We start from the raw sequence: 25,364 nt of genomic DNA, 5'->3' as shown, positions 1-25,364 counted from the left end.
AGCCCTACTCAAAATTCTTAATTCTGTGTGTATATAGTGCTGGGGGTTGAACTCAGGACCCTGGGCATGCTGGGCAAGCACTCTGCCACTAAGCTAAAGACCTAGCCGAACATTCTTAATTCTTGACCCAGTCTTGACAATGCCCTGAGACAGTGCTCATATGAGATGGTTCTTGTTTAAGTCTCCAGCCCCGTCACTTACTACTCCAACCTCGGGCTTTCCTATAGACACAAAAATTTATCTCAGTGTCTAGAAAGCACTATATTCTCTTCCTTTTTGGTATTCTCAGAAGTAAGCCTTTTTACTAAAATGTTTTTCTATCTACTTCTTTGCCTATGTTTTTTTTTAAAACAAAAGAAAGTTATTTTGTGTGTGTGTGAGTTTCTAGGGATTTAGCCCAAGGCTCTCACATGTAAGTGCCCTGCCACTGAGCTACACTCCAGCCTCTTTTGCTTTTTATTTTGAGACAGTTTCTTGCTAAATTGCCCAGGTTAGCATCAAACTTGGGATTCTCCCACCTCATCCTCCTGGGCAGCTGGGATTACAGGTTAGTGCCACTGTGTCCAGTTAAAGAAAGTTGTCCCTAGGAGAGCTTCCTTGCCTCCCGTGCTTAGATTAGGGGCTTCCATGTATTCTGGCATGCTACCCATATCTATGCCTTAGCACACTGTATTATAATTGCCTCTGTAGTATATTGAGAGGAGAGAGAATCATGTTCTGTTCTACCCTGCCATCCAACACAGAGAAAACATTCAATAATTTCCTGCTAGCTGGGTATGTAGTCCCAGTACTTGGGAGGCTGAGACAGGAGGATTATAGGTTTGCAGCCAGCTTCAGCAGCTTAGTGAGGCTCTCTGCAATAAATTTTAGTAAGATCCTGTTTCAAAATTAAAAAAAAAAACCCACAGGGATGGGTGTAGATCAGAGGTAGAATGTCTGTAGGCTCAATCATCAGTGCCACACACATACACACACCCAATGCCCCCTCCACACAAAATACACAAAATTGCCTGCTGCTTAAAGGAATGAGGTCTATAAGTCGGTCCAAATTCATGTGTGTATGTGGGGGGGGGGGTGTATTGGTGATTGAATTCAGGGGCATTCCACCTCTGAGCAACACCTCCATCTAGTTGAAACAGATTCACATTAAGTTGCTGAGGGTATTCCTAAATTGCCGAGGATGGCTTCAAACCTATGATCCTCCTGTCTCAACATCCCAATCGCTGGAATTACAGGCATTCACCACCACACCTGGCCAGTCTAAGTTTTTCCAGGTATTTTCAGTCATTCTGGAAATACCTCATTATTTTCTCAGGTTCTCCAGCAATGAGGAATGGACTATCTACACACCTACCTACCTGTCTGCAAATTACATTAAGTTAAATAATTTGTATGTTTGGGTTCTTGGCAATAAAGATAATGTGAGTAAAGGAAATTCATAGGTGCAAAAACCTCAATCACATTTACATTTTATTTCCTTGAAAACAGATTACAGTAAGAAATGCTCATTAGCTTCTGATTAACTTGACTTTCTTTTCAATATATCCTCAGAGAACAGAAGTAGACCAAAATCGAGAAAAGAACCAAGGAAATAAGTCCAATCGAATGTGTCAGCTCACAGGTTTATTATTCCTTGAATAATCAGCGATTAAACCATTCTCCATTGCTCAGATATTGAATAGGACCAAACCTATATTTATCTCTTCAAACTGAAGTTCGATGTCTTATATAAGGTTTGTTTTCTCATTACTATTCTTCTGACATTTATAGAAAGTATATATTTTTTCCTGACCTATGCCTCCAGCCCAATTTTTATTTTTTTTTATTTTTTTTTCATATTTATTTTTAATTGTTGCACTGTATTCATACATCATAGTGGGATACATACTTTTGTAGACATACATGCACACATCGCCCAGTAAGCCCCCACCCGATCCCCACCCCGTTCTCTCCCTATCCCCCCCTCCTATGCTTGGCTTAGTAGTTGACATCTAGTATTATAGCAATTTATCCAAAATTAAAAATGATAATCTCACATAACAGTTTCATTTGTCTGATACCAAGCTTTTGATGACTTAAAGATAACATTTCAATATTTCTTTTTGCTTTCTTTCTTACCAGAGAATCTATTTTTTTCTATTTTTTAGGTGAAACTATCATATATTTATATATTTATTTTTCAGAAAAAAAAATCTATCCTAATATGGAATATGGACTCTAGGTACCCACATCGATCTTGAAAAAGAACAAAGCTAGAAGATATATATTTTCTGATTTCAAACCATATAAAGCTACAATAATTGAAACAGTGTAGTACTATTCTAAAGGCAGATATATAAACCATTGGAGTTAAATAAAAGCCTAGAGCTAAATTATTCCCTATATTGTCAAGTTATTTTTGACAAGGTTTCCACGAACATTTGGTGGTGGAAATAATAATCTTTTAACTAAATATTGTTGAAACATAATAATTACATGGAAAAGAATAAAATTGGACCCTTACCTAATCCCATATACAAGTATTAACTCAAAATAGATAAAAGACCTAAATATAAATCTTAAGACTATAAACTTTTAGGAGAAAATCTGGGTCATAAAACCTCACAACATTGAAATTGGCAGTGATTTCTTGGTTATGATTTCAATGGCACAGGCAACAGAAGAGTATACAAACTCCCTAAAAAATAAAAAACATATTGTATATCCAAAGACAATGTAACCAGAGTTAAGAGTTACTAATAGAATGGGATAAAATATTTCCAAATGCTATACCTGAAGGTATATTAATATTCCAACTAGAAATCCTAAAAATTAACAACAATAAAGGCAAACAATACCCTTTAGAGATAGGTAACAGACTAACATAAATAATGAATCTCCACAGATAACCAATCTTAGTTGTCTGTTGGATGGAAAATCTTGTTTCTCTAGTTCTGATGTGTGTTACCTATTTCTTCTTTATAGTTAATCTCTTTGAGTATTTTCTCTAGTGCTGGTTTTGAAGACATAAATTCCTTCAGTTTCTGTTTGTCATGGAAGCTTCTTATTTCTCCATCTAATTTGATAGAAAGTTTTGCTGGGTAGGAAATTTTTGGCTGGAAGTGGTTTTCTTTCAAAATTCGGAATATGTTACTCCAAGCCCTTCTGGCTCTCATAACTTGGTTTGGGAAGTCTGGAGTGATTCTAATTGGTTTGCCTCTGAATGTCACTTGGCCCTTTGCTTTTGTTGCCTTTAAGATTCTCTGCTTGGCTTCCACATTGGTCATTTTGACAATTATGTGGCGTGGGGATCCTCTTCTCCGATCCTGTCTAAAGGGAGTTCTATACGTTTCCTGGACCTGCGTATCGACCTCTTGCTCTATGTCTGGAAAATTTTCTGCTATTACTTCCTTGAAAAGATTGTTGATCCCTTTAGTTTCACTTTCTTTTCCCTCCTCTATTCCAATTATTCTTAGGTTAGCTCTCTTAAAATGGGCCCATATTTCTTCAATATCAGATTCCTGCTGTCGGATATTTTTTCCTAGATTAGAAACTATGCGTTCATTTTTGGAATGATCATCTTCTAAGAGCGAGATTCTGTTCTCCATGTGGTCTAATCGGTTGTTTGTGCTTTGAATTGAGGCCTTTACTTCATTAATTGCATCCTTTATCTCTTTTTGGCTCTCTCTGAGTTCTTTTCGAAGCACCTCTATTATTTCTACAGTTATTTTCCTGATTTGATCTTCTAGAAATCTCTGATTTTCTGTTTTATCGGGTTCTGATGTTGTGGGGTTGTGAGCATTAATTGCTCCAGTATTATTCCTCTTTCCCATGATTTCGGAAGTTTGTGCCTTCTCTGGGTTCTTCCCTTGGGTCACTATGACTTCACTTAAGGTGCTCTGGATCTCGAGTCAGTAGTATCTCAGACCCCACTACTCCTTTACTGGGTTGTATCACAGAGTCTCCGACCCAGGGAGTCGATAGAGGCTGCTTTAGACCGTGGGGGGTGCCAGGTTGCACGTTCTCCTATGGTGTGATATCACTGCCACCGCCCCTCTCCCACTGGGTCAAGTCCCAGTGAGTACAGTACTGGGATTTCTCCGCTGTGGCCCGCAATTTGACTCACTGTTCTTGAGTACGCAGATGTAGCTGTAGTGAGTTCCGTGCTGCTGCCGCCGGTGGCAATATGGCGCCGCTGCTACGCCCTCGGCTGTTGGGCTGGTGTTTTTTTTTGTTTTTTTTTTCTTGGTTTTGATTTCCACTCTGAATCCCTGCAGCGTGTGCTGAGCTCAGACACTGGGAGCTTTAAATGTCCTCTGCGCCGAGAAATCCCACCTGGCTGTTCCGCAGCGGCTCCCCTCGGCTTGCTGTGGCCGTCCCGTGAATTCGCCGGCAGTATGGCGCTGCTGCCGCGTCTGCTGCGTCCTCGGGCGTGAGGATATCCTCTGTGGCTCTGTTCTCAGTCCGCTTTCTCTCTGGAGCCTGGTGATTTTTTTTTGTTTCTCTGGTGATGTTGTTTTCTGGCTTTGAAAGGCGCTGATTTTGTGGTAATGGATATTTGTTGTTAGCGGGGCTCTTAAGCCCCGCTTTTCTCGGTCGCCATCTTCCCGGAAGTCTCTAAATCCAATTTTTATTTTTTATTTTGAAACAGGGACTCACTAAATTGCTGAGGGCCTCACAAATTTGCTGAGGCTGGCCTGGAATCTGATGTCCTCCTGTCTCAGCCTCCCAAGTTACTTGGATTACTATAAAGTACATTTTAAAAACATGTATGGAAAGTCCACAAGCTTTCTGATCTTTGTGACTCTTCTAAAAGACATTGATGACAATCAGCCCCACAACTCTTCATACATGAATGGGATCAAGTTAAGTGTCCACCATGAGCTAAGAGGAGATGTCCTAGAAACTACTCAATAATGGTTTCCTTTATTTCCTATGCCTGGAAAATAGAAGGGCCCTGCATCCCTGCACTACACAGTGAGGAAAGACCTGCAGCTGATGTGAAGGGAAGAGGAACGAGGGCCCCCCACCTCTCATGAAGGGACTAAGAGCAGACAAAGGAAGGGAAGGGCCTGTCCAGAGTCCCTAGGGAACTTTCATTCTAATCTTATCAAGGGAGAGTCATAATTAACACATGGAAAACAAATTTATATTTTCAAGTCCTTTGCCCTGTCATTGCTGAAAGAAAGCAACAGGGAAGGATCTAATAAATAAAGTATCTTATCTGAGCTGTGAAAAAAAAAGGAATCCCATTCCTGGGAAATACCTTCAACCAGCAGTAAAGAAATTGGTTCACGGGAGACATAAATGGAGACACTGTCACAAGAGACACTGTCAATGTCCTATCCCGTGGGGAGAAATGTAAGGTATGGACTTCATAAAAAACCTGGGTATATAAGAAGACTGTTACACTAACTACCCAGCAGCCATGGGAATTGTCTCATACGATCTTTAAGTGAAGACTTGGGGTCTGCAGAGTTCAGGAGACACGTTTCTTGCATTGCACACTTTAGTATTCATGTCTCCTGTCCTGCTTTCTAATAAGTTAAGAATGAAATAGGAGACTAAGTATAGGAGTGAGAAATACAAGAAAAGCTAGACTGGAAAATAAAAATTAACAGAAGTGCATCTCGACTTCCTTTTCACTATTAACAGACAACAAAACAAAAATGCCCAATTTTATTGTTCCTACCGAACACATTTACAAAGGGCTTTACACCATCTTTATGTTCTTCCTCAGTATTTCTCTGATAGAGGCGGGGGAGCTCCATCACTGTTCTTAAACACTGATCCTATAAAGACATATTAAGATGTTCCAGAAAGAAAAGTGAAAATGCAGTTTGGGCCAGCGTGTTACCAAAACAGTCCTTTCAGTGAGAGTACTGCTTCCTGTGCTTTGGATGGTACATACCACTGGTTGACTGTGTGAATTGTTTTCTTTATGTTATATAGACCTAGCTGTCCCAACCCCTCACCCCCACCCCATTCAGTATATTGTTACTGAAGTGCGCCCCTGCAGATGTGGTGGTGCACTCCTCTAATCTCAGTACTTGGGAAGCACACAGGAGGATTGCAGGTTCAAGGTCAGCCTCAGCAACTTCCTGAGGCCCTCAGCGACTCAGCGAGACGCTGTTTCAAACTAAAAAAATATACAGGGCTAGAGGTGTAGTTTAGAGGTAAAATGTCCCTGGGGTTCAGTCCCCATCGCTGCAAAAACAAAAAAAGTGCACCTAATGCAGTGCTTCCCAAATCCTTCTAATTCTTCTACCCCTCTTTGCTATATAATGTGTATAGTGGTGTGGCTCACAGGACAGCACCCGGTCTTCTGCCTGTGAACTGGCATCTTTTAAAGAGGAGCACATCTGTGTGGGCGCTGGGAAGCACTTGCTCAAGCTAAGCAAGAAAAGCACACTAAGGTTCTAAAGCAGTCGCCAGCCTCAGGTTTCAGGTGCTTGCTTGTTGATATGTTAGTCTGTATAAAGACAGTCAATAAATAGCCAGATCCCAGACAAGGAGACTGTTTCCTGTGTTAGATCATCACTCTCATTTCCCTGACAAATTAGCTAAGCATACCTTCTGGCGCAGAAGAATATAAGTGACAAGTTCTGCAATCTTTAATATCTCGCCAGATTTGGGGGCAGTTTGGATATTTTCTTATTCCTTTGAGAAATAATACTTCATCTGCAATAACATGACCAAAATAGAGTGAAATTTATCAGTTATTTGACTTAGTTATTCAATTTGGCTAAATAAGAAGCCCAAGTGAAAAACAATCCAAGCAGAGTGTGGTAGAACATGCCTGTAATCCCAGTACTTGGGAGGCTAAGACAGGAGGATTGCAGGTTCGAGGTCAGCCTCAGAAACTTAGTGGCATCTTTTTTCAAAGTAAAAAATAAAATAAAAAAGGCTGGGGGTGTAGCTTGGAGGTAGAATGCCACTTGGTTCAATTCACAGTGCTCCTCCCAAAAAATCTCAACAACATAAAATATCCAGATTAAACCGTTTGTATTTCTTCAACAAATGTAAAAAATATTGCCCTCACTTAGGACCATGCAGTCACAACCTGGCAGAAAATAAAGTCCATTTGTTAAAACAGAAGATGCAGTAAAATTAAAAGTATAAGAAAATAAACATTTATTTCAAAGCTTTAAAGTATGTCTGAGTATAGAAGTAGGGCTCAAAAACTTTATGTATGTTCCCATTATAAGAACTTTTCTATCCGTGTGCACAATTTATTTATTTTCCTCCATTTCTAATGTTGTAAGTGGAGTCAGTAGATACTCATTTATCTTTACTTCTTAGCCTGTAGATTATTACACCTGGCCTATGAAAAATATGGAAAATGGGCTCTGCGTTCTGGAGCAGTGGGTCCAACTGCCGTGTCAGTTAGAACGTTATTTTCCTTCCCTTTGGACAGAGATCTCTGGGCATCTTGTGCCCAGAGACTGATACTTCCATGGTATAAAGATAATATTGGTGGTGGTGTTAAAATGATAGCAATCATACCTGCCATTTACCGAGTGCATACTATATTTAGATGATTTATAAACCTAATGTTATTTGAAAAAAAAACCCCACACAAATGACTGACAAAATGAAGAAACTGTGCCTCAGAATATTTCTATGACTTGCTAGAAGTCAGAGATGTGGGTTTCAACTGGGATTTTAAGTTCACGAGTTATTACTGCACCCTCCCTTCCAAGCAGGAATTTAAATCACACAATGTGAAGCTCTCAGTCGGTGACCAGACGCTCTGGTCTGTCCTGGTTGACTCCGCATGATTAACAGGTCTCCCCTTCCATGCTAAAAATTTCCAGTTCAGGCAACAAGTTCTATGGTCAACCCATCTTGAGTCAGGCTTAAACAAAAGACTCTCGAAGGTGTGGTTCACCATGTTTTAATCAATCTTTTTTGTCTCTACAGGAGGGCTTCAAATAAGTAGCAAATTGGATGGGTCATGGTGTACTTAGAAAAACAGGTGGGTCTGTAAATGAGAACCCTTTACTAGTTGGTCTAATCGCTCCCCGTTCCTTGGTGTCTTCTGTCACTTCTCCCTGAGATGCTTTTGCCTCTCCTCTCCTTCCTCCTCATCTCTATGTATCACTCTGGGAAGGCTTTTTCTGTTGATCAAATGTCCACGCCTGATGTTGATTATACTTGAGCTTTCGTTTTTAGTGAATCTTTAAAATATAGCTTGATCGTTCAGATGTTTAAACCACTACTAGGGATATTTTTATAATAAAAGAATAAAATTCTTATGAAAACACCTCTCACTCCTTCCTTTCTGCCTTCTTAATCTCCCTGCTACCAGGCCACCACTAGAGTGGCGTCCAGTGAGCTCCCCCACTTCCTGCAGTGCCTGGACAGTGCCACTGTGGGTGTCAAGGGTGGACCAGCTCCCAAGCGCGCTATTTCAAGCACCACTTCACATGTCTCAGCTCCTCTTCTAGTCTTACGGGCAAACTCTTGTCCTGCTTCCATTATTTTTAAAGGACTTTCAGGAAGAGCAAAAAAAAAAAAAAAAGTTTTAAAAAACATTTTGGTAATGTGTAGAAGTATGAATATAGCATAGTTAACGTGGACACTCATTGTTGGAAGGGGGGAAGGGGAAGCTGGGGGGAGAGGAAGCGGTGGGGGGGAGAGGGCACCAAGCACAGTCTGAATGTATGCCATTTTCAATGTTCCACATAAAAATAAAAAATAAATTAAAATAAAAAAAATAAAAAACACAATCTGGTAAAATATAGGACTGCTTAAAAGACATACACAGTAAGAAAATCTTAACTTTCGCTTTTATCAGTTTTAAATGTATGGCTTTGATTTATGGATCAAAATTGCTCATTTATTATTTTATCTATACAGCTCTGGGCCATTTTGACAGTTAAAATTTAGTTTTATTGACCAGTGCAGCCACTGTGCCCACGAGGGGACTGGTGCACACAGCCTGCTGCACTCAAGAAACGATGATTTTTGATTCCCCTTCTGAGTCAGATTGGGAATCATAACCGATATAACAATAAGTTCCAAATCTCAGTGCCCAAGGCAAGAGGCTTGCTGTAAAACACAGTCACCCTTTAAGGAGGGGAGGAAGAGACTCTTGGCTGGAAGTTTGCAAGCACAATTTAATGTGCTGGGACAGGCCATGAATATATCTGTCCATCCAAGCTGTGGAGCATCTAGGAGCATTTCTCTAAAGACCCGGCTCCACAGACAAAAGATTAATGAGAAAAAATGTCTAAAGATGAAAATGAGTGTTAGTTACAGAGACGAGGAGCTAAACAAGCATTTGAATGTGAAAAAAAAACCTACTGGCCCTATTAAGCAACCTTTCACTTTTCAATCAACAAAAAATGAACCCAAGGGTGTCTGGAGGCCTCTGCTCCCTCTCCCCAGCCCCATCCATTGCGACACACGCGGAGCCAGGAGCCAGGACAGTGATTTTAGGCCGGTTATATTTAGGCCTGTTCAACCACCAAACTGGCCACCTCTGCAGTGTTAATTTAGTCTTTTCCTCTAAATCCCCCCACAATACACAAACAAACCTCCAAAGGGTAGCAAATCAATACAATGCCTAATTTGATTAAGCTCATTTTCGAAATCAAGACAGCTCTAACCTGAAACAAATGGGCAAGTAAATAAATAAGTCACTCACTTGTGAGTATTTTCCATGTCTTCTTTTCATCGTCGTAATACTGAACCAAATTGCTGGGGAGCCGGTCGGGTCCGGGCGGTAACCCTCCAACCAGCAACAGCATTTTCTTGTTAGAGCGAATTCTTCACCCAAAACAAAAGAGAAGATGAATAACCACATTATTGTAGAGTCTTTTTAGTGGCAACAAAATCATAACCATCAAAAGAATATTCTTTGCTTGCAGATTTCTATTTCATTTTTTCCTGTTTCTTCTCCCATTCATGTCTCAACATTTTTTTTTGAACCAAGCAGAAAAATGATCAGAAGAGCTGCATATCCCTATACTCACGGAATAATAAGCTTCCTTTATGCAATTTGTTAGAGGTTCATTCTAGAACGACCTTTTTCTTATATTATCCCTTTAAATCATCACTCTTTACAGCTGAGTACACATGAAATGCTCTGGAGTTGTACTAAGGTTAAGCATTAAAGTTGCATGTCAAAAATCGTATTAGTCAAAATCATTATTATAAGCCATTCTCCACTCAAAGAACCTTGAAAAAATTAAGGTTATGCAGAGAGCTTGTGAGCCAACTCTTTAATCACTCGGGGAACTTTGGATACCAGTTTGGTACAATTAGTAGCACAGGGCTAACTGGGGTGGCTTTACCAGTTTGAAGGTGCTTTATTTTTTCCATTTGTTTAATTTAGCTTAGACTTCTGCCTCCATCCCCTTCCCCCCACTCCCAGCTCACCCTCCCTCTGCTCTCCCCCTGTGCACCACTGGCGATACAGCAGCACCAATTGGTAAAAATGAGACTGTGATGTTGTTGAGAGCCTCCCCAGAGTGGAGCCCTGCCAATGTTTGCCACTGATCCAGCGGCATGAACCTGCTCGACTGTGCAAAGTCACTCTAATTCCCTCCCTCTGTTTTTCTACCTTCTCCCCCAGGGGGCAACCACTGAAAGGAGTGACTACCCACCCATCAAGAGCTGGCAATTCGCTGCTATTAACCGTGACTGTGATTCCCAGTCTGCCTGGCAGTTCCTGAGAACAGGCCTGCAACGTCTCATATGCAGTAAAAGCTATAAGATGCACCCTGGCCGGCGCACGCGACCTGATGGATGTACAACCCTCAGGAACAGTAATGGATTGCACACACGTGCCACTGAAGCAGGCAGAGGAGGTCCAGACCCCCACAAGGGGCCTGCTGATTTAACATCACTTTACATATAATTGAACTTTTCATTTACCTGAAAGCCTCAAGGTGGTGGCGGCAGAAACGGGACAACCATTATTGAAAGGAAAAGTCAATAAGTACAAAAGGGTCCTTCTCAAATATGATCACAACCCATAGCACAGCTCTGAATCTATTATGGTATATTCAGCCCCTTTTGATTCAAGGATGCTTGGTGAAATAGGCTGGGTGAAGAAGCATTGTTTAGGTTAAGAGCCTAATATTGAGAGAGTTCACTTAATACAGTTAATGGCATTTTCATATGAAGGAAGGGGAGAATTCCTTTAATAAAACTCTGGTACCCTGAATGAATTGTGTAAGCCTCTGTGGTAAAAAAAAAAAAAAAAAAAAAAAAAAAAAAAAAAAAAATTACCTTCTGGAGAAACTCCTGCATTCTAAACTCCTCAATAGAGGGAGCCCTGCTTATAAAAGAATGGCTAAGGCAACCTCAGCTTGCAATGCTAATTGTGTTGTATTGTGGATATAGCTGAGGGAAAAGAACAAAAAAAACAAACAAGCCCAGCTTCTTTAAATTTAATGTACCTTTGAACTGTACCCATATTCCCTAGAGACCAGTAGCTGGCAAACACAACCAGAATAAAACAGGAAAAAGCTCCATCCATTGGGGATTTCAGTGATTGGGGTGGATTTGTAAGAGGGGTCAAGGAAAATCAGAGCAATGAGCACTTTTATTTATTTGGGAACAATACACATATAATTCGTGTGCCATACAATTTCATATATGCATGGTCACAGAACTGATGTATGGCTGTTTTTTTCACTGTAGTTTTAGTCCAAATAATCAACCACTCTCTGCGTGTAAGAGAAGTTGAAATGAAAGCAAAGGGTCGTTTTAGGTTGCTGTGAGTTACCAAGGGCAGACAGATCTGTTCAAATGCAAGTCCTGATTCTTGGCTGTTGACAGGACAGACATAGAAGAAAGGACACACTTAAGTGGTGCTTGTGGCAAAAGCAACACAAATAAGCCTCTGTATTCATTGACGAATAAATGTAAACCTCTAAAATGCGTTCAATGAATAGGAAGAAGAGATAAATGCATGGCTCACATATGTTTCTAAGGTTATCTCATTCATTGATGAGGTCAGCTTCCCTGGACAAGTCTCACTGGTGGTTTCTACACTGACTTAGAGAGACCAACCATCTGTGTGGATGTGAAGAGTATCTGGAGTCTTTACTCTTTCTGCCCAAAGATCCAACTTTCCATCTTTCCTCTAAGAACTGACTTGAAACTTCAATACACATGTCACTGAATAGTTAGCAGAAGGTAAGGGCCTCTACCCTTGGTAGCAATACATGATCTGAGAGCTAGGTAGCCTAGAAGTAATGCAAGACTTCACAAAAGATGAATAACTAAGCCACCTAGGTCTCTGCAGGGAATATGGAAAAGAATTACAGGGAAGGATTTCTACCTGTCTTCCCTGCTGTTTGTTTTCTACAAAAGGGCAGCACTTTGAGTCTACTATCATCTACCTTCTTAGAGGAGACACATTCCCAATCTTTTGCACTGTTATATTTATTTTGTCATTCATTCAGTGCATTATGACATTTCATCTGGAGCATTTTTGTCTCTAAAGCTTGTGTTACTCAATTTTTGAATCCAGCATTAATACCATTCAATTCTAAACAAAGCTTTAAGCTCTACTTTGAGAAGGTGAACTACATAGAAACCAAAAATAGGCTAAAGTTCCCGAGAAGTTGCATGATACAGAAGAAAGAAAACATAAAATCGAGAACCATTGGAGTAGTCCCACCAGTTTCTTCATTGACTTTCAAAGCAGCCTACTGCAGTAGGTTTAAGTCTCCATTTTATAGACAGATGGGAAAATTTCAAGAGTTGTTATATGAAAACCTATATTTGGGCATTACCTAAAACTATGAAATTCTTGATCCAAATAAAGGGACCTAACTGACATGACTCTGTATTTCTCACTGATTAAGAATAATACAAATGAGAAAACACAGCCCATATTTTACTTTGATAAAACTGCAATGTCAACTATTCAATTACTCCTAGAAAGTAATACATGTGAATGACTCCTGTGGAAAAGCTTTCATTCTTTTTACAATGTGCAATTACAACAGTGACAGTGACAATAATGACAGATAATAATGAATCTGTATTGGATATTGAACCCCTGATTATCATGCCATTTATTTGATGTGTGTGAACTTCAATTTGAAAACACCATTTTAAAAACCCAAAAAGATAGCTTGTGAATTAAAAAGTAAAATGAAGGGAGTTGGAACTAACTGTGCTGAGGGGGTTCAATTATTCTTTTTCTAAATAATTTCAGCAGAGCTTTACAGGTTTAATTTTAGATTAGGCAAAATCTACAAATGTAGCCTTATTGCAATAATTAGAGTTTCTTCATCTGGCAATACATGTTCTTTTTATAGATAATCAATATAATAGAAATTAGTATGAACTTTTGTTATTTTAAAAAATTCCTCTCATAATTCACATAAGTGTCATGGGTACTAAGTAATGTATTTAAAATATAAAAATTAGAAAATTTAAGCAAAAAGTTGAGTGTAACATGACCAATAGTATTATTTGGATGCATTTAATCTGAGTTCTTAGATTCTTAGATCCAGAAGCCTACAGTTAAAAAGGCGATGGAATCTGAAGGTCTCCTTTGTTCCATCTCAGTAAGTGCCTAACATTTACCATGTGTCACATTTGGGTGTGTGTCCCCGTGTGTGTGCTCGGGCGCACACCTACTTTGATTCTGGGGATGAATGATTGAAGGATGACCTAAAACCTCCTGGTGTAAACAAATTTTTCATCATATTGGTATTCTAAGTATGGCAAAGTCTCATTTATTTATATTTCAGTGATTTGTAACTTTAATAGTTGGGAAGCAGGCCAGATGAAGTTATCCTTTCCATGAAAGATGAAAAAAGGTGTTAATTCATTAGGTTGCAATAAGATATTTAAACCATTAAAGAAATCAGCTAGTGTCGGGCGTGGTGGCGCACACTTGTAATCCCCGCGCTTGGGAGGCAGAGACAGGAGGATCGCGCAGGTTTGAAGCCAGCTGCGCGCTCTGGCTTAGGAGACCCTGTTTCCAAATAAAAATATAAAATAGGTCTGGGAGTATAGCCCGGAGGTAGACAGGCTTCCAAGAACCCCAGTACCACCAAAAAAAAAAAAAAAAGAAAGAAAGAAAGAAAGAAAGAAAGAAAGAAAGAAAGAAAGAAAGAGAAAAGAAAAGAAAAGAAATCAGCTGGTTCTTGGACACTTTAGAACTACCCACATCCACTTAGGGAAAATTCATTTTACAGACTCTAAACAATTTTTCTTTATTTATAGCAGTAGTCATTCTGCAGTGTTTTAGGAATTATAAAATCAGTGTTAGAAGAAAACTTTGAGGTACTCTAGTTGAGTGATTCTCAAGTGTGGTAAGTTATAAGTACCTTGGGGGTGTGTGTAAACATTTTAGTTTTTTGTGTGGGTGTGATACTGGGAGTTAAACCTGGGGTATTCTGAGCTACATCCCCAGCCCATTTTATTTTTTATTTTGAAACAAGGTCTCACAAAGTTTATGAGGACATCACGTAGTTGCTGATACTGACCTTAAACCAGCAATCCTCCAGTCTCAGCCTCCTAAGCATTGAGATTGCAGGTGTATGCCAGCACACCCAGCTTAAAAAATTAGATTTTTTTTCAGGTCTGGGGATGGAACCCAGAGGCATTCGACCTCAAACCTACACCCCCTGCCCTATTTTTTATTCTTTATTTTGAAACCAGGTCTTCCTGAGTTGCAGAGGGCCTCACTAAGTAGCTGAGGCTGTCCGCAAACTGTGATCCTTTGGTCTCAGCCTTCTGGGATTACGAGCATGCGCCACCATGCCCGGCAAAAAATAGATTTTTGATAGAGATTTTCAGTTCTCAACTCCTAGAGATCATGATTCAATGGGAGGAAGCCTTAAAAATGGTTCTACAAGACAAGGAACGCCAGCTGGGGCCCGGGTCGCCCGGGTCGCGGGACTCTGGGTTCCGGCCGAACTGCGCCATAGCACACCAGACCCCTGGAGAAACCAGGCCCAGTAAGACGCTGGGTTCTGGGCGGGGGTCGCGGGCTGGGCATGCCAGATGGGGCCCGGGTCACGGGACTCTGGGCCCCGGCCGAACTGCGCGTAGCACGCCAGACCCCTGGAGAAACCGGACCCAGTAAGACCCTGGGTTCTGGGCGGGGGTCGCGGGCTGGGCACGCCAGATGGGGCCCGGGTCGTGGGACTCTGGGCCCCAGGCCGAACTGCGAGTAGCACGCCAGACCCCTGGAGAAACCAGGCCCAGTAAGACGCTGGGTTCTGGGCGGGGGTCGCGGGCTGGACACGCCAGATGGGGCCCGGGTCGCGGGACTCTGGGCCCCAGGCAGAACTGCGAGTAGCACGCCAGACCCCTGGAGAAACCAGGCCCAGTAAGATGCTGGGTTCTGGGCAGGGGTCGCGCGCGGGGCACACCAGCTGGGGCCCGGGTCGCGGGACTCTGGGTCCCGGGCCAAACTGCGAGTAGCACGCCAGACCCCTGGAGAAACCGGGCCCAGAACAGAAAAAGATAAAGAAAAATATCGGAGAGGTGGTAAGAAAGCCGTTATGGATGCCAGGACACTGGAGATGCAGACAAAACTTATCTAAATGCACTGGAACTTATGGAAAAATTCGCCGTGAAAGAGGACTGCTATTTCTCTATATTGTTAAGAATCTCAGACATCACATATAAGGAGAGAGTTTAGCGGAGACCAAGGAGAAATGCGGTGTTGAAAGAGTTCTCCGCGATGGTGGTGGAGACCACAGAGACAGTGATCGGAACCTGCTGAGGGGTTAGGCGGGCGCCGGGGCCAGTGGCCGACATCGGAGCTTGCTGTGAGGCAAGGCCACTACTGAGGCCTCCGTGGCCGGGATTGGAACCGGCAGAGGGGTTAGACCGATGCTGGGGCCAGCGAGGCCGGCATTGGAGCCTGCCATGATGCAAGGCTTGTGCTAGGGCCTCCGAGGTTGGGTCTGGAACTTGCTGAGGGGTTAGGCCGGTGCTGGGGTCAGCGAGGCCGGCATCGGCGCCTGCCGTGAGGCAAGGCCAGTGTTGGGGCCCCCGAGGACGGGACCGGAGCCTGCTGAGGGGTTAGGCCGGTGCTGGGGCCAGCGAGGCTGGCATCAGAGCCTGCAATGAGGCAAGGCCGGTACTGGGGCCTCCGAGGCCAGGATAAGAGCCTGCCGAGGGGTTAGGCTGGTGCTGGGGCCGGTGAGGCCGGCATCGGAGCCTGCCTTGAGTCATGACCACTGCTGGGGCCTCCGAGGCCGGGATCGGAGCCTGCCGAGGGGTTAGGCCGGTGCTGGGGCCAGCGAGGCCGGCATCGGAGCCTGCTGTGAGGCATGACCAGTGCTGGGGCCTCTGAGGCCAGGATAAGAGCCTGTTGAGGGGTTAGGCCGGTGCTGGGGCCAGCGAGGCCGGCATCGGAGCCTGCCGTGAGGCATGACCAGTGCTGGGGCCTCCGAGGCCGGGATCGGAGCCTGCCGAGGGGTTAGGCTGGTGCTGGGGCCAGTGAAGCCAGCATCGGAGCCTGCCTTGAGGCAAGGCCGGTACTGGGGCCTCCGAGGCCAGGATAAGAGCCTGCCGAGGGGTTAGGCCGGTGCTGGGGCCAGCGAGGCCGGCATCGGAGCCTGCCTTGAGGCATGACCAGTGCTGGGGCCTCCGAGGCCGGGATCGGAGCCTGCCGAGGGGTTAGGCCGGTGCTGGGGCCAGTGAGGCCGGCATCGGAGCCTGCCTTGAGGCAAGGCCAGTACTGGGGCCTCGAGGCCAGGATAAGAGCCTGCTGAGGGGTTAGGCCGGCGCTGGGGCCAGTGAGGCCGGCATCGGAGCCTGCCTTGAGGCAAGGCCGGTACTGGGGCCTCCGAGGCCAGGATAAGAGCCTGCTGAGGGGTTAGGCCGGTGCTGGGGCCAGCAAGGCCGGCATCGGAGCCTGCTGTGAGGCAAGGCCGGTACTGGGGCCTCCGAGGCCAGGATAAGAGCCTGCCGAGGGGTTAGGTCGGTGCTGGGGCCAGCGAGTCCGGCATCGGAGCCTGCCTTGAGGCAAGGCCGGTACTAGGGCCTCGAGGCCAGGATAAGAGCCTGCCGAGGGGTTAGGCCGGTGCTGGGGCCAGCAAGGCCGGCATCGGAGCCTGCCGTGAGGCAAGGCCAGTACTGGGGCCTCCGAGGCCAGGATAAGAGCCTGCTGAGGGGTTAGGCCGGTGCTGGGGCCAGCGAGGCCGGCATCGGAGCCTGCCTTGGTGCATGACCAGTGCTGGGGCCTCCAAATCCGAGATCGGAGCCTGCCAAGGGGTTAGGCCAGTGCTGGGGCCAGTGAGGCTGGCATCGGAGCCTGCCTTGAGGCAAGGCCGGTACTGGGGCCTCGAGGCCAGGATAAGAGCCTGCCGAGGGGTTAGGCCGGTGCTGGGGCCAGCGAGGCCAGCATCGGAGCCTGCCTTGAGGCATGACCAGTGCTGGGGCCTCTGAGGCCAGGATCGGAGCCTGCCGAGGGGTTAGGCTGGTGCTGGGGCCAGCGAGGCTGGCATCGGAGCCTGCCTTGAGGCATGACCATAGCTGGGGCCTCCGAGGCCAGGACAAGAGCCTGCCGAGGGGTTAGGCCGGTGCTGGGGCCAGCGAGGCCGGCATTGGAGCCTGCCGTGAGGCAAGGCCGGTACTGGGGCCTCCGAGGCCAGGACAAGAGCCTGCTGAGGGGTTAGGCCGGTGCTGGGGCCAGCGAGGCCGGCATCGGAGCCTGCCTTGATGCATGACCAGTGCTGGGGCCTCCAAATCCGGGATCGGAGCCTGCCAAGGGGTTAGGCCAGTGCTGGGGCCAGCGAGGCCGGCATCGGAGCCTGCCTTGAGGCAAGGCCGATGCTGGGGCCAGCAAGGCCGGCATTGGAGCCTGCCGAGGGGTTAGGCCGCTGCTGGGGCCAGTGAGGCCGGCATCGGAGCCTGCCTTGAGGCAAGGCCGGTACTGGGGCCTCTGAGGCCAGGATAAGAGCCTGTCGAGGGGTTAGGCCGGTGTTGGGGCCAGTGAGGCCGTCATCGGAGCCTGCCGTGAGGCATTACCAGTGTTGGGGCCTCCGAGGCCGGGATCGGAGCCTGCCGAGGGTTTAGGCTGGTGCTGGGGCCAGTGAGGCCGGCATCGGAGCCTGCCTTGAGGCAAGGCCGGTACTGGGGCCTCCAAATCCGTGATCGGAGCTTGCCAAGGCGTTAGGCCGGTGCTGGGGCCAGCGAGGCTGGCATCGGAGCCTGCCTTGAGGCAAGGCCGGTACTGGGGCCTCCGAGGTCAGGATAAGAGCCTGCCGAGGGGTTAGGCCAGTGCTGGGGCCAGCGAGGCCGGCATCGGAGCCTGCCGTGAGGCAAGGCCAGTACTGGGGCTTCCGAGGCCAGGATAACAACCTGCCGAAGGGCTAGACCGGTACTGGGGCCAGCAAGGCCGGCATCGGAGCCGTGAGGCGAGGCCAGCATCGGAGCCTGCCGTGAGACATGGCCAGTGCTGGGGCCTCCTAACCCGGGAACGGAACCTGCCGAGGGATTAGGCCGGTGCTGGGGCCAGCGAGGCCGGCACCGGAGCCTGCCATGAGGCAAGGCTGGTACTGGGGCCTCTGAGCCCGGGATTGGAGCCTGCCGAGGGGTGAGACCGATGCTGGGTCCAGCAAGGCCGGCATTGGAGCCTGCCGTGAGGCAAGGCCACTCCTGCGGCCTCCAAGGCCGGGACCGAAGCCAGCTTAGGGGTTAGACCGGTGCAGGGGCCAGCGAGACTAGACCTGGGGCCTCCCATGAGGCAAGGCCGCTGCTTGAGCCAGTGAGGTCTGGATCAGTCCACTGAGTAGCCAGGCCACTACTGGGACCGTCAAGAGTGGGATCGGTACTTGCAACGCAGCATGCACAGAGAAATATCGCAGAAAATATAAATCAGACGCTTCTCTTAATCAGCAATAACTAGGAGGAAAAGGGCAACAGGAAGAGGTTGAGCTATAGAAAGGGCCCTATAGTGAAGCAACTAATGTGACCAATCAGAGGGTATGTAATACTGGAGGACGGAGCCTCTTTAAAATGCAGGAGGTACATAAACAAATGTATCAAAGTAAATCACCAAAGAAGTGTGGGATGGAGGGAGGGGGAGGGAATGGGATGGGGGCTGGAGGAGGGCTAATTGGATGATGTGTGCTTGTATATCCTCTCAAGTCTTGTACTCCAATGTGATTGATATATGACTACAATGCACAAATTTAAAAAATAAATTAATTAAAAAAATAAAATAAAATAACATCTTGGAATCTCATGCATACAAAGAAAAAAAGGATAAAATAATTAACTGTAGTACAATATAATTCCCATACTTGAAACTATTTCTGGTTCATGGCAAACAAGAAAAATATATGCAATTTAATAAATCAATTTGTCTCATAAAAAAAATGGTTCTACAACCTTCTAGTAGATTCTAATATGTGATCAGAAAATTGGCCCAGTTTTCTTATAATGTAGAAATTCTTTAGTTTTATTTAATTTTGCATTGACAATTGATCTTGGGGAATTCTACCTCTGATTCACACCCTAGCCCTATACTATCTTTTATTTTTAAAGAGGTTCTTGCTAAGTTGCTGAGACTGACCTTGAACCTGTGATCCTCTTGTTTCAACCTCAGAGATACTGGGATTATAGATTGTATCCCAATGCCTGGCTTTAAGTATTTTTATAAGTATCAATTCTTGTCTACTTAGAAGCTTATGATGAAGTGGACCTTAGTTTTGCAGATCCATACTCTGTTGCTCAAAGTCTCTGGACAGTTATATTAGCTAACGTTTTTTTTCTCCTATACGGAGTTGAATCACTTTCTCTTCTAGAGAAGTACACAGGATTTCAACACTGGAGACAGTTGTCAAATGTCTTCATGTTGAAAATCCCCATTCTCCTTACCATGCTGGTTATTGCATTCAATATACCCCAGACTATCACAGTTCATTTTAAAACATAAAGGTCAAAATCATATACACTACAACACATGATGTGATCGAGGAAAAACACTCTCTTTGTTTTAAGGCCTCTTTTTTGTGTGTGTGGTATTGGGGATTGAACCAAGGAGATTGAACCAAGGAGCACTCTACCTCTGAGCTACACTCCCAGGCCTACTATTTATTTATTTATTTATTTATTTATTTATTTATTTATTTATTGTGGGTCTGGGGATGGAACCCAGGGGCATTCTACCTCCAAGCTACATCCCCTGCCCTATTTTTTATTCCTTATTTTGAGACAGGGTCTCACTAAGTTGCGGAGGGCCTCACTAAGTAGCTGAGACTGTCTGCGAATTGTGATCCTCTGGTCTCAGCCTCCAGAATGCTGGGATTACAAGCACCACCCCAGCTTATTTATTTTAAATAGGGTCTCACTAAGTAGCTGAGGCAAGCTGCACTGGGATTACAAGTATTTGCCACCACACTTGGCTGTTTTAAGGCTTCTTAAAACCACAACGGTTTTTAGTGGTCACAATGTAGTACTGGGTCCCATTCAGAAATTAGATTTTTTTTTTTTTTTTTTTTGGTGGTACTGGGGTTCCTGGAAGCCCTTCTACCTCCGGGCTACACTCCCAGACCTATTTTTACATTTTTATTTGGAAACAGGGTCTCCTAAACCAGCGCACACAGCTGGCTTCGAACCTGCGCGATCCTCCTGTCTCTGCCTCCCAAGCGCGAGGATTACAAACATGCGCCACCACGCCCGGCAGAAATTAGATTATTTTAAAGCAAGTGTTTTTGAGGCAAGTTTTTCCTATCCTGTATTTCTTTCTAATTAAAATACCTCCAATAGCTATGTGTGTATACTTATTTTTAATGATTTAGATGTTTTGTTTCAACTCACTTATTACTTAGAAATTGTTCAATGAGCTTCTATTATACTCCAGGTACTTTTATAAATAGCGGGAACAAGAAGTGAATTCCCTATTCCTCCTGGTACTTAATTCCATCCATCATTGGCTTTTTAAATTAATTAATTAATTAATGTGTGTGTGTGTGCGCGCGCGCACGTGTGTGTGTGTTGTGTGTGTGTGTGTGTGTGTGTGTGTGTGTGTGTGTTATTAGGAATTGAATCCAGGGGCATTCTACCTCAGAGCTACACCCCTGGACCTTTAATTTTGTTTTATTTTTATTGTTTGTTTATTTGGTTTTTGTGGTACTGGGAATGGAACCTAGGAGGTAGACGCAATTCTACCTCTGAGCTACACCCCCAATCCTATTTTTTAGTCCTTTTATTATTTTTTTTATTTTTATTCTTTGTAGGTCTGGAGATGGAACCCTGGGACATTAGACCTCCAAGCTACACCCCCTGCCCTATTTTTTATTCTTTATTTTGAAACAGGGTCTTACTAAGTTGCGGAGGGCCTAAGTAGCTGAAGCTGTCCATGAACTGCGATCCTCTGGTCTCAGCCTTCCAAATGCTGGGATTACAAACATCTGCCACCACGCCCAGCTAGTCTTTTTATTTTTATTTTTTTGAAACAGGTTCTCACTGAGTTGTGAAGGGCCTTCCTAAGTAGCTGAGGTGATCCTCTGGTCTCTGCCCCCCACCTCAATCCTTTGATTACAATTGAGTGTGGGTCACCACAAAGGATGTTTGTTTTGAAACAGGATTCTCACTAGGTTGTTGAAGGCCTCCTTAAGTTGTAGAGGATGGCTTTGAACTTTGATTCTCCATTCTCAGCCTCCCAAGTACTGGGAATACAGGTGTGCATTCCTATGCCTGCCCCATCAAGGCTTTAAGGCAGAACTTCCCAGTGGTTGAGGGGCAGACCCAGAGCTAAGGTGAGATGCTTATTTTCAGCTCTTCAGAACTGAGTGACTTGGGCTAGCCTCTTTGTCCTTCTCTAATTTTATTGGTAAAATAATGACAAGCTTGGGTGGTGGCACATGCCTGTAATCCCAGTATCTGAGAGGCTGAGATAAGAGGATTTCAGGTTCAAATCCAGCCTCAGTAACTTAGCAAGACCCTATTTCAAAATTAAAAAGAAAGGGAAAAAATGGGATGGGGCTGGGAGTGTAGCTCAGAGATAGAATGCTCTGGATGGAGTTCAATTCCCAATACCAAATTAAAAAAAATTAAAAAGGACAACAAGAGATATAAGGCATGGACTTCTTAATTTTTAGGATTAAAAAAATAACTCATGTAAAGTATTTCAAACAGTGCTAAGTAAGTGCCACTAACCAGCAGCAGCATGGTACCAGCCATTCCTTTGTGCAATTCACAGGATGACAAGCAGGTGGCCTCTGTCCAGATCCAAATTATATTGCTAAAACTAATGAAGAGTTGTATTTTCATTGTTTATCTAATTATCTTAACTCATTCACTCTGAAATGATACTAAATCATTGGGATTTTACTCTATAATTCCTTACATATAGCCATTTTTTAATAAAAAATTTGATGGAAAAACTAAGTTTTGAAGAGGCAAAGTAACTAGCGTAGGTAATCATAAAGCCGAGTTCATTTCAAACTGAGAGTCAGTCAGACTGGGATTCTTTCTGCCATTTCTTATGCTGATGTCCTTTGGGCTGACTAGTTGTCTCCTCTGTAAAATAGGAACAATCATATCTTCTTATAAGAATGTTGTAAAGTTTAAAATGAAATCACAAAGGTGAAATGGGAACATAAGTGTTGCTACTTGTAACAAAAACCATCTTCTAGAGCCAGGCCTGGAATGTCCTTTGTCTAGTTGATACCTTGAAAGAAAAAGGAGTGTCTCTGCTCAGTAAAGGGAAGAAAAAAAAAAAAAAAACAACCCTTAACTTAGTGCTTTTTATTCTTACTCTGTGTGTGTGTGTGTGTGTGTGTGTGTGTGTGTGTGTGTGTATGTGTGTGTGGGGGTATTGGAGATTGAACTGAGGGTCATTCTATCTCCAAGATATACCCTCGTACTTTTTATTTTGTTTTGAAATAGGATCTTGCTAGGTTGATGAATTTCACTAAGTTGCTGAGGCTGTCCTCAAACCTGTGATCCTCCATCTCAGTCTCCTAACAGAAGTGCGCCGCCACACCTAGCTAATAATAAATTATTTCAATGTCATCCAGTAGGGAGATGCTGGGTAGAGCAAAAAAATTATGATCCCATCCCAAGATCTTCCCCCTTCGGCGAACTTGCCTAAACCCATGATGGTTAAGTATTTTATAAAAGCAGTAATCAGAATTTTGCATCTGGTAGTGAGAAAGTGGCATATGAGAGTGCCTTGGGATGCAAGACAGGCCAGGGAAACAGGAGACCCCACAGATTCACAGATGTGAGGATGGGTGTCTGAGTCAGTTCTGGCTGCTATAACAATACTCCAGACTTGGTGGCTTAACAGATACTCATTTCTCAGTTTTGGAGGTTGTGAAGTACAAAATGAGCTTGTCTGCAGACTTATTACTGGATAGGACCTGCTTCTTGCTTATTAGCTTACATGATGGGAGGAATTGGAGGGGGAGGAAGGAAAAGCAGGCTATTTCCTGTGTCTTCTTATTTTTTTTTTTTTTTTTTTTTTTTTTTTTTTTTGTGGTACTGGGGTTCCTGGAAACCCTTCTACCTCCGAGCTACACTTCCAGGCCTATTTTATACTTTTTTTTTTTTTTTTTTTTAATGTGGAAACAGGGTCTCTTAAGCCAGCAAGGCTGGCTTTGAACCTGCACGATCCTCCTGTCTCTGCCTCCCAAGCAGGGGGATTACAAGTGTGTGCTACCACTCCCGGCTTCCTGTGTCTTCTTATAAGGGTTTGATCTTATGCAAGGGCTCACCCTCATGACCTAGTTATCCCACTCGGTCCCATATCCACGTTGTGTCACATTGAGGATTAGGATTTCACATCTGAATCTCAGGACGGTGGGGACACAGACATTTAGTCAATAGCAATGAGTTTGGGACTTCCTCAGGCTATGAAACTGTAGGGTTTTGAAGCAATTTTACTAGATCTGGGAACCCCTTGCCAATATCTAGGTTACATATGAAAAATGTTTATGGAGTTCCCATAGTAATCAACTAACAAATGATAACTATTATTATTATGCATAATTAGTAATCTTATAAGCTCTCATTTGGAAACTATCCTTGGAATTCTAGAGTTTTTATTGCTTAGAAGTCTTTCAGATACCACATGATATGCTGATTATAAATAGAATATTTACTACATAAGCAAATTTAACAAAAATATAAAACCAATGGACTTTCTACAGTGGTTTTGATCCAGATCTCATTCATAAATTCAGCCTACCCACTCTTTTGGCTGTAACCAACAAACCTTAGGATATCCAAGTTACCCGATGTTAAGGTATTCTTGATTCTTACTCCACTTTCTTTCGATATTTTGTAGAACCTCTACCTGGAGTGGTACTGGGGACTGAACCCAGGGGCATTCTACCTCTGACCTATATCCCCAGCCCTATCTTATTCTTTATTTTGAAACAAGGTCTCACTAAGTTATGGAGGTCCTCATTAAGTTGCTTGAGGCTGACCTTGAACCTGCAATCCTCTTGTTTCAGCCTCTCAAGTACTGGGATTACAGTCATGTGCCACTCTGCCTGGCAGCTATAATGTTTCTTAAATCTGTTTCTTACTTCAGCCAGGCTCCCACGAGGCTGCTTGGCTCTCCAACTGGGAGTATTGTTGTCCCTGCTTTCTGTTTCTCTGAACCCGTCTAATCCACATGACATGTTTTGTCAATGAATTTTAGCAGAGCCTGATTTTAATGATCAGTTATTTCAAATGTCTTCTTAAAAACCAACAGAATTCTTCATCCAGGCACTGTGTATGTCTATAATCCTGGTACTTCAGAGACTGAGACAGGAGGACTGTAAATCTGAGGCCAGCCTCAGCAACTTAGCAAGGTGCCCAGCAACTTAATGAGACCTTGTTTCAAACTAAAAACTACACTAGGGCTGGGGGTGTGGCACTGAAGCCGAATGCTCCAGGGTTCGTTCCCTAGTACTCCCCACAAAAGAAGGCTCCATTACCTGTCATCTATAAAGTGTTCATTTCTCCCATATTGTAACCCTTCTCTCTTTTCCTCTCCCTCCTTTCCTCCCTTCCCCTTCCTCTCAGATAAATGCCTTCCTTCAAATTTATTTCAGGAACAAAAGAGTTTGTGAGTCAAGATATGAAAAAAACTTGAAAGAGGAACTTCAGATGGAGATCGCTTATAGCATAGCAAAAAAGTGGGCCGAGGAAGACCCTGGCTCTGTGGTTCCAGGAGGAGGCTTCCCACGTCATCTGGCCTTCCCTGAACTTCCAGCCACAATGGTGCCTGGAGCTCCCCAGAGGAGAGATGCTATTACCCTTTCCTTAAAATTTTCCAGAGAAGTCAACTCCCTTGAGAATTTGTTCCAGCTGATTTGCTGTTGTATTTAGGTTTCGTTATCATAGCTGCTCTTGGTAATTACACAGCAGCTTTCATGGGAAGAGACTCTAAAATAGACCTGCTAATGCTTCTCCAAGGTGGGTAAACACAGAGTGTCATTATC

At 44.1% G+C, this 25,364-nt stretch overlaps 1 protein-coding gene across 1 annotated transcript in view; it reads right to left on the bottom strand.

Moving 5' to 3' along the window:
- The window catches only part of KLHL14 (kelch like family member 14), a gene marked incomplete at its 3' end in the record, with an annotated part of 116,536 nt that overhangs the window by 69,046 nt on the left and 22,126 nt on the right, over window positions 1-25,364 (bottom strand). Inside the window, exon 2 of the mRNA XM_080714415.1 lies at window positions 9,632-9,753. Coding sequence (XP_080570541.1) covers window positions 9,632-9,753 — 122 coding nt within the window. The remainder of the gene's footprint in view (window positions 1-9,631; window positions 9,754-25,364) is intronic.

This window comes from Muscardinus avellanarius, assembly GCF_963383645.1.
Source record: "Muscardinus avellanarius genome assembly, chromosome: 17".
Taxonomy (NCBI): domain Eukaryota; kingdom Metazoa; phylum Chordata; class Mammalia; order Rodentia; family Gliridae; genus Muscardinus; species Muscardinus avellanarius.
This window is presented reverse-complemented; position numbering and strand designations above follow the sequence as displayed.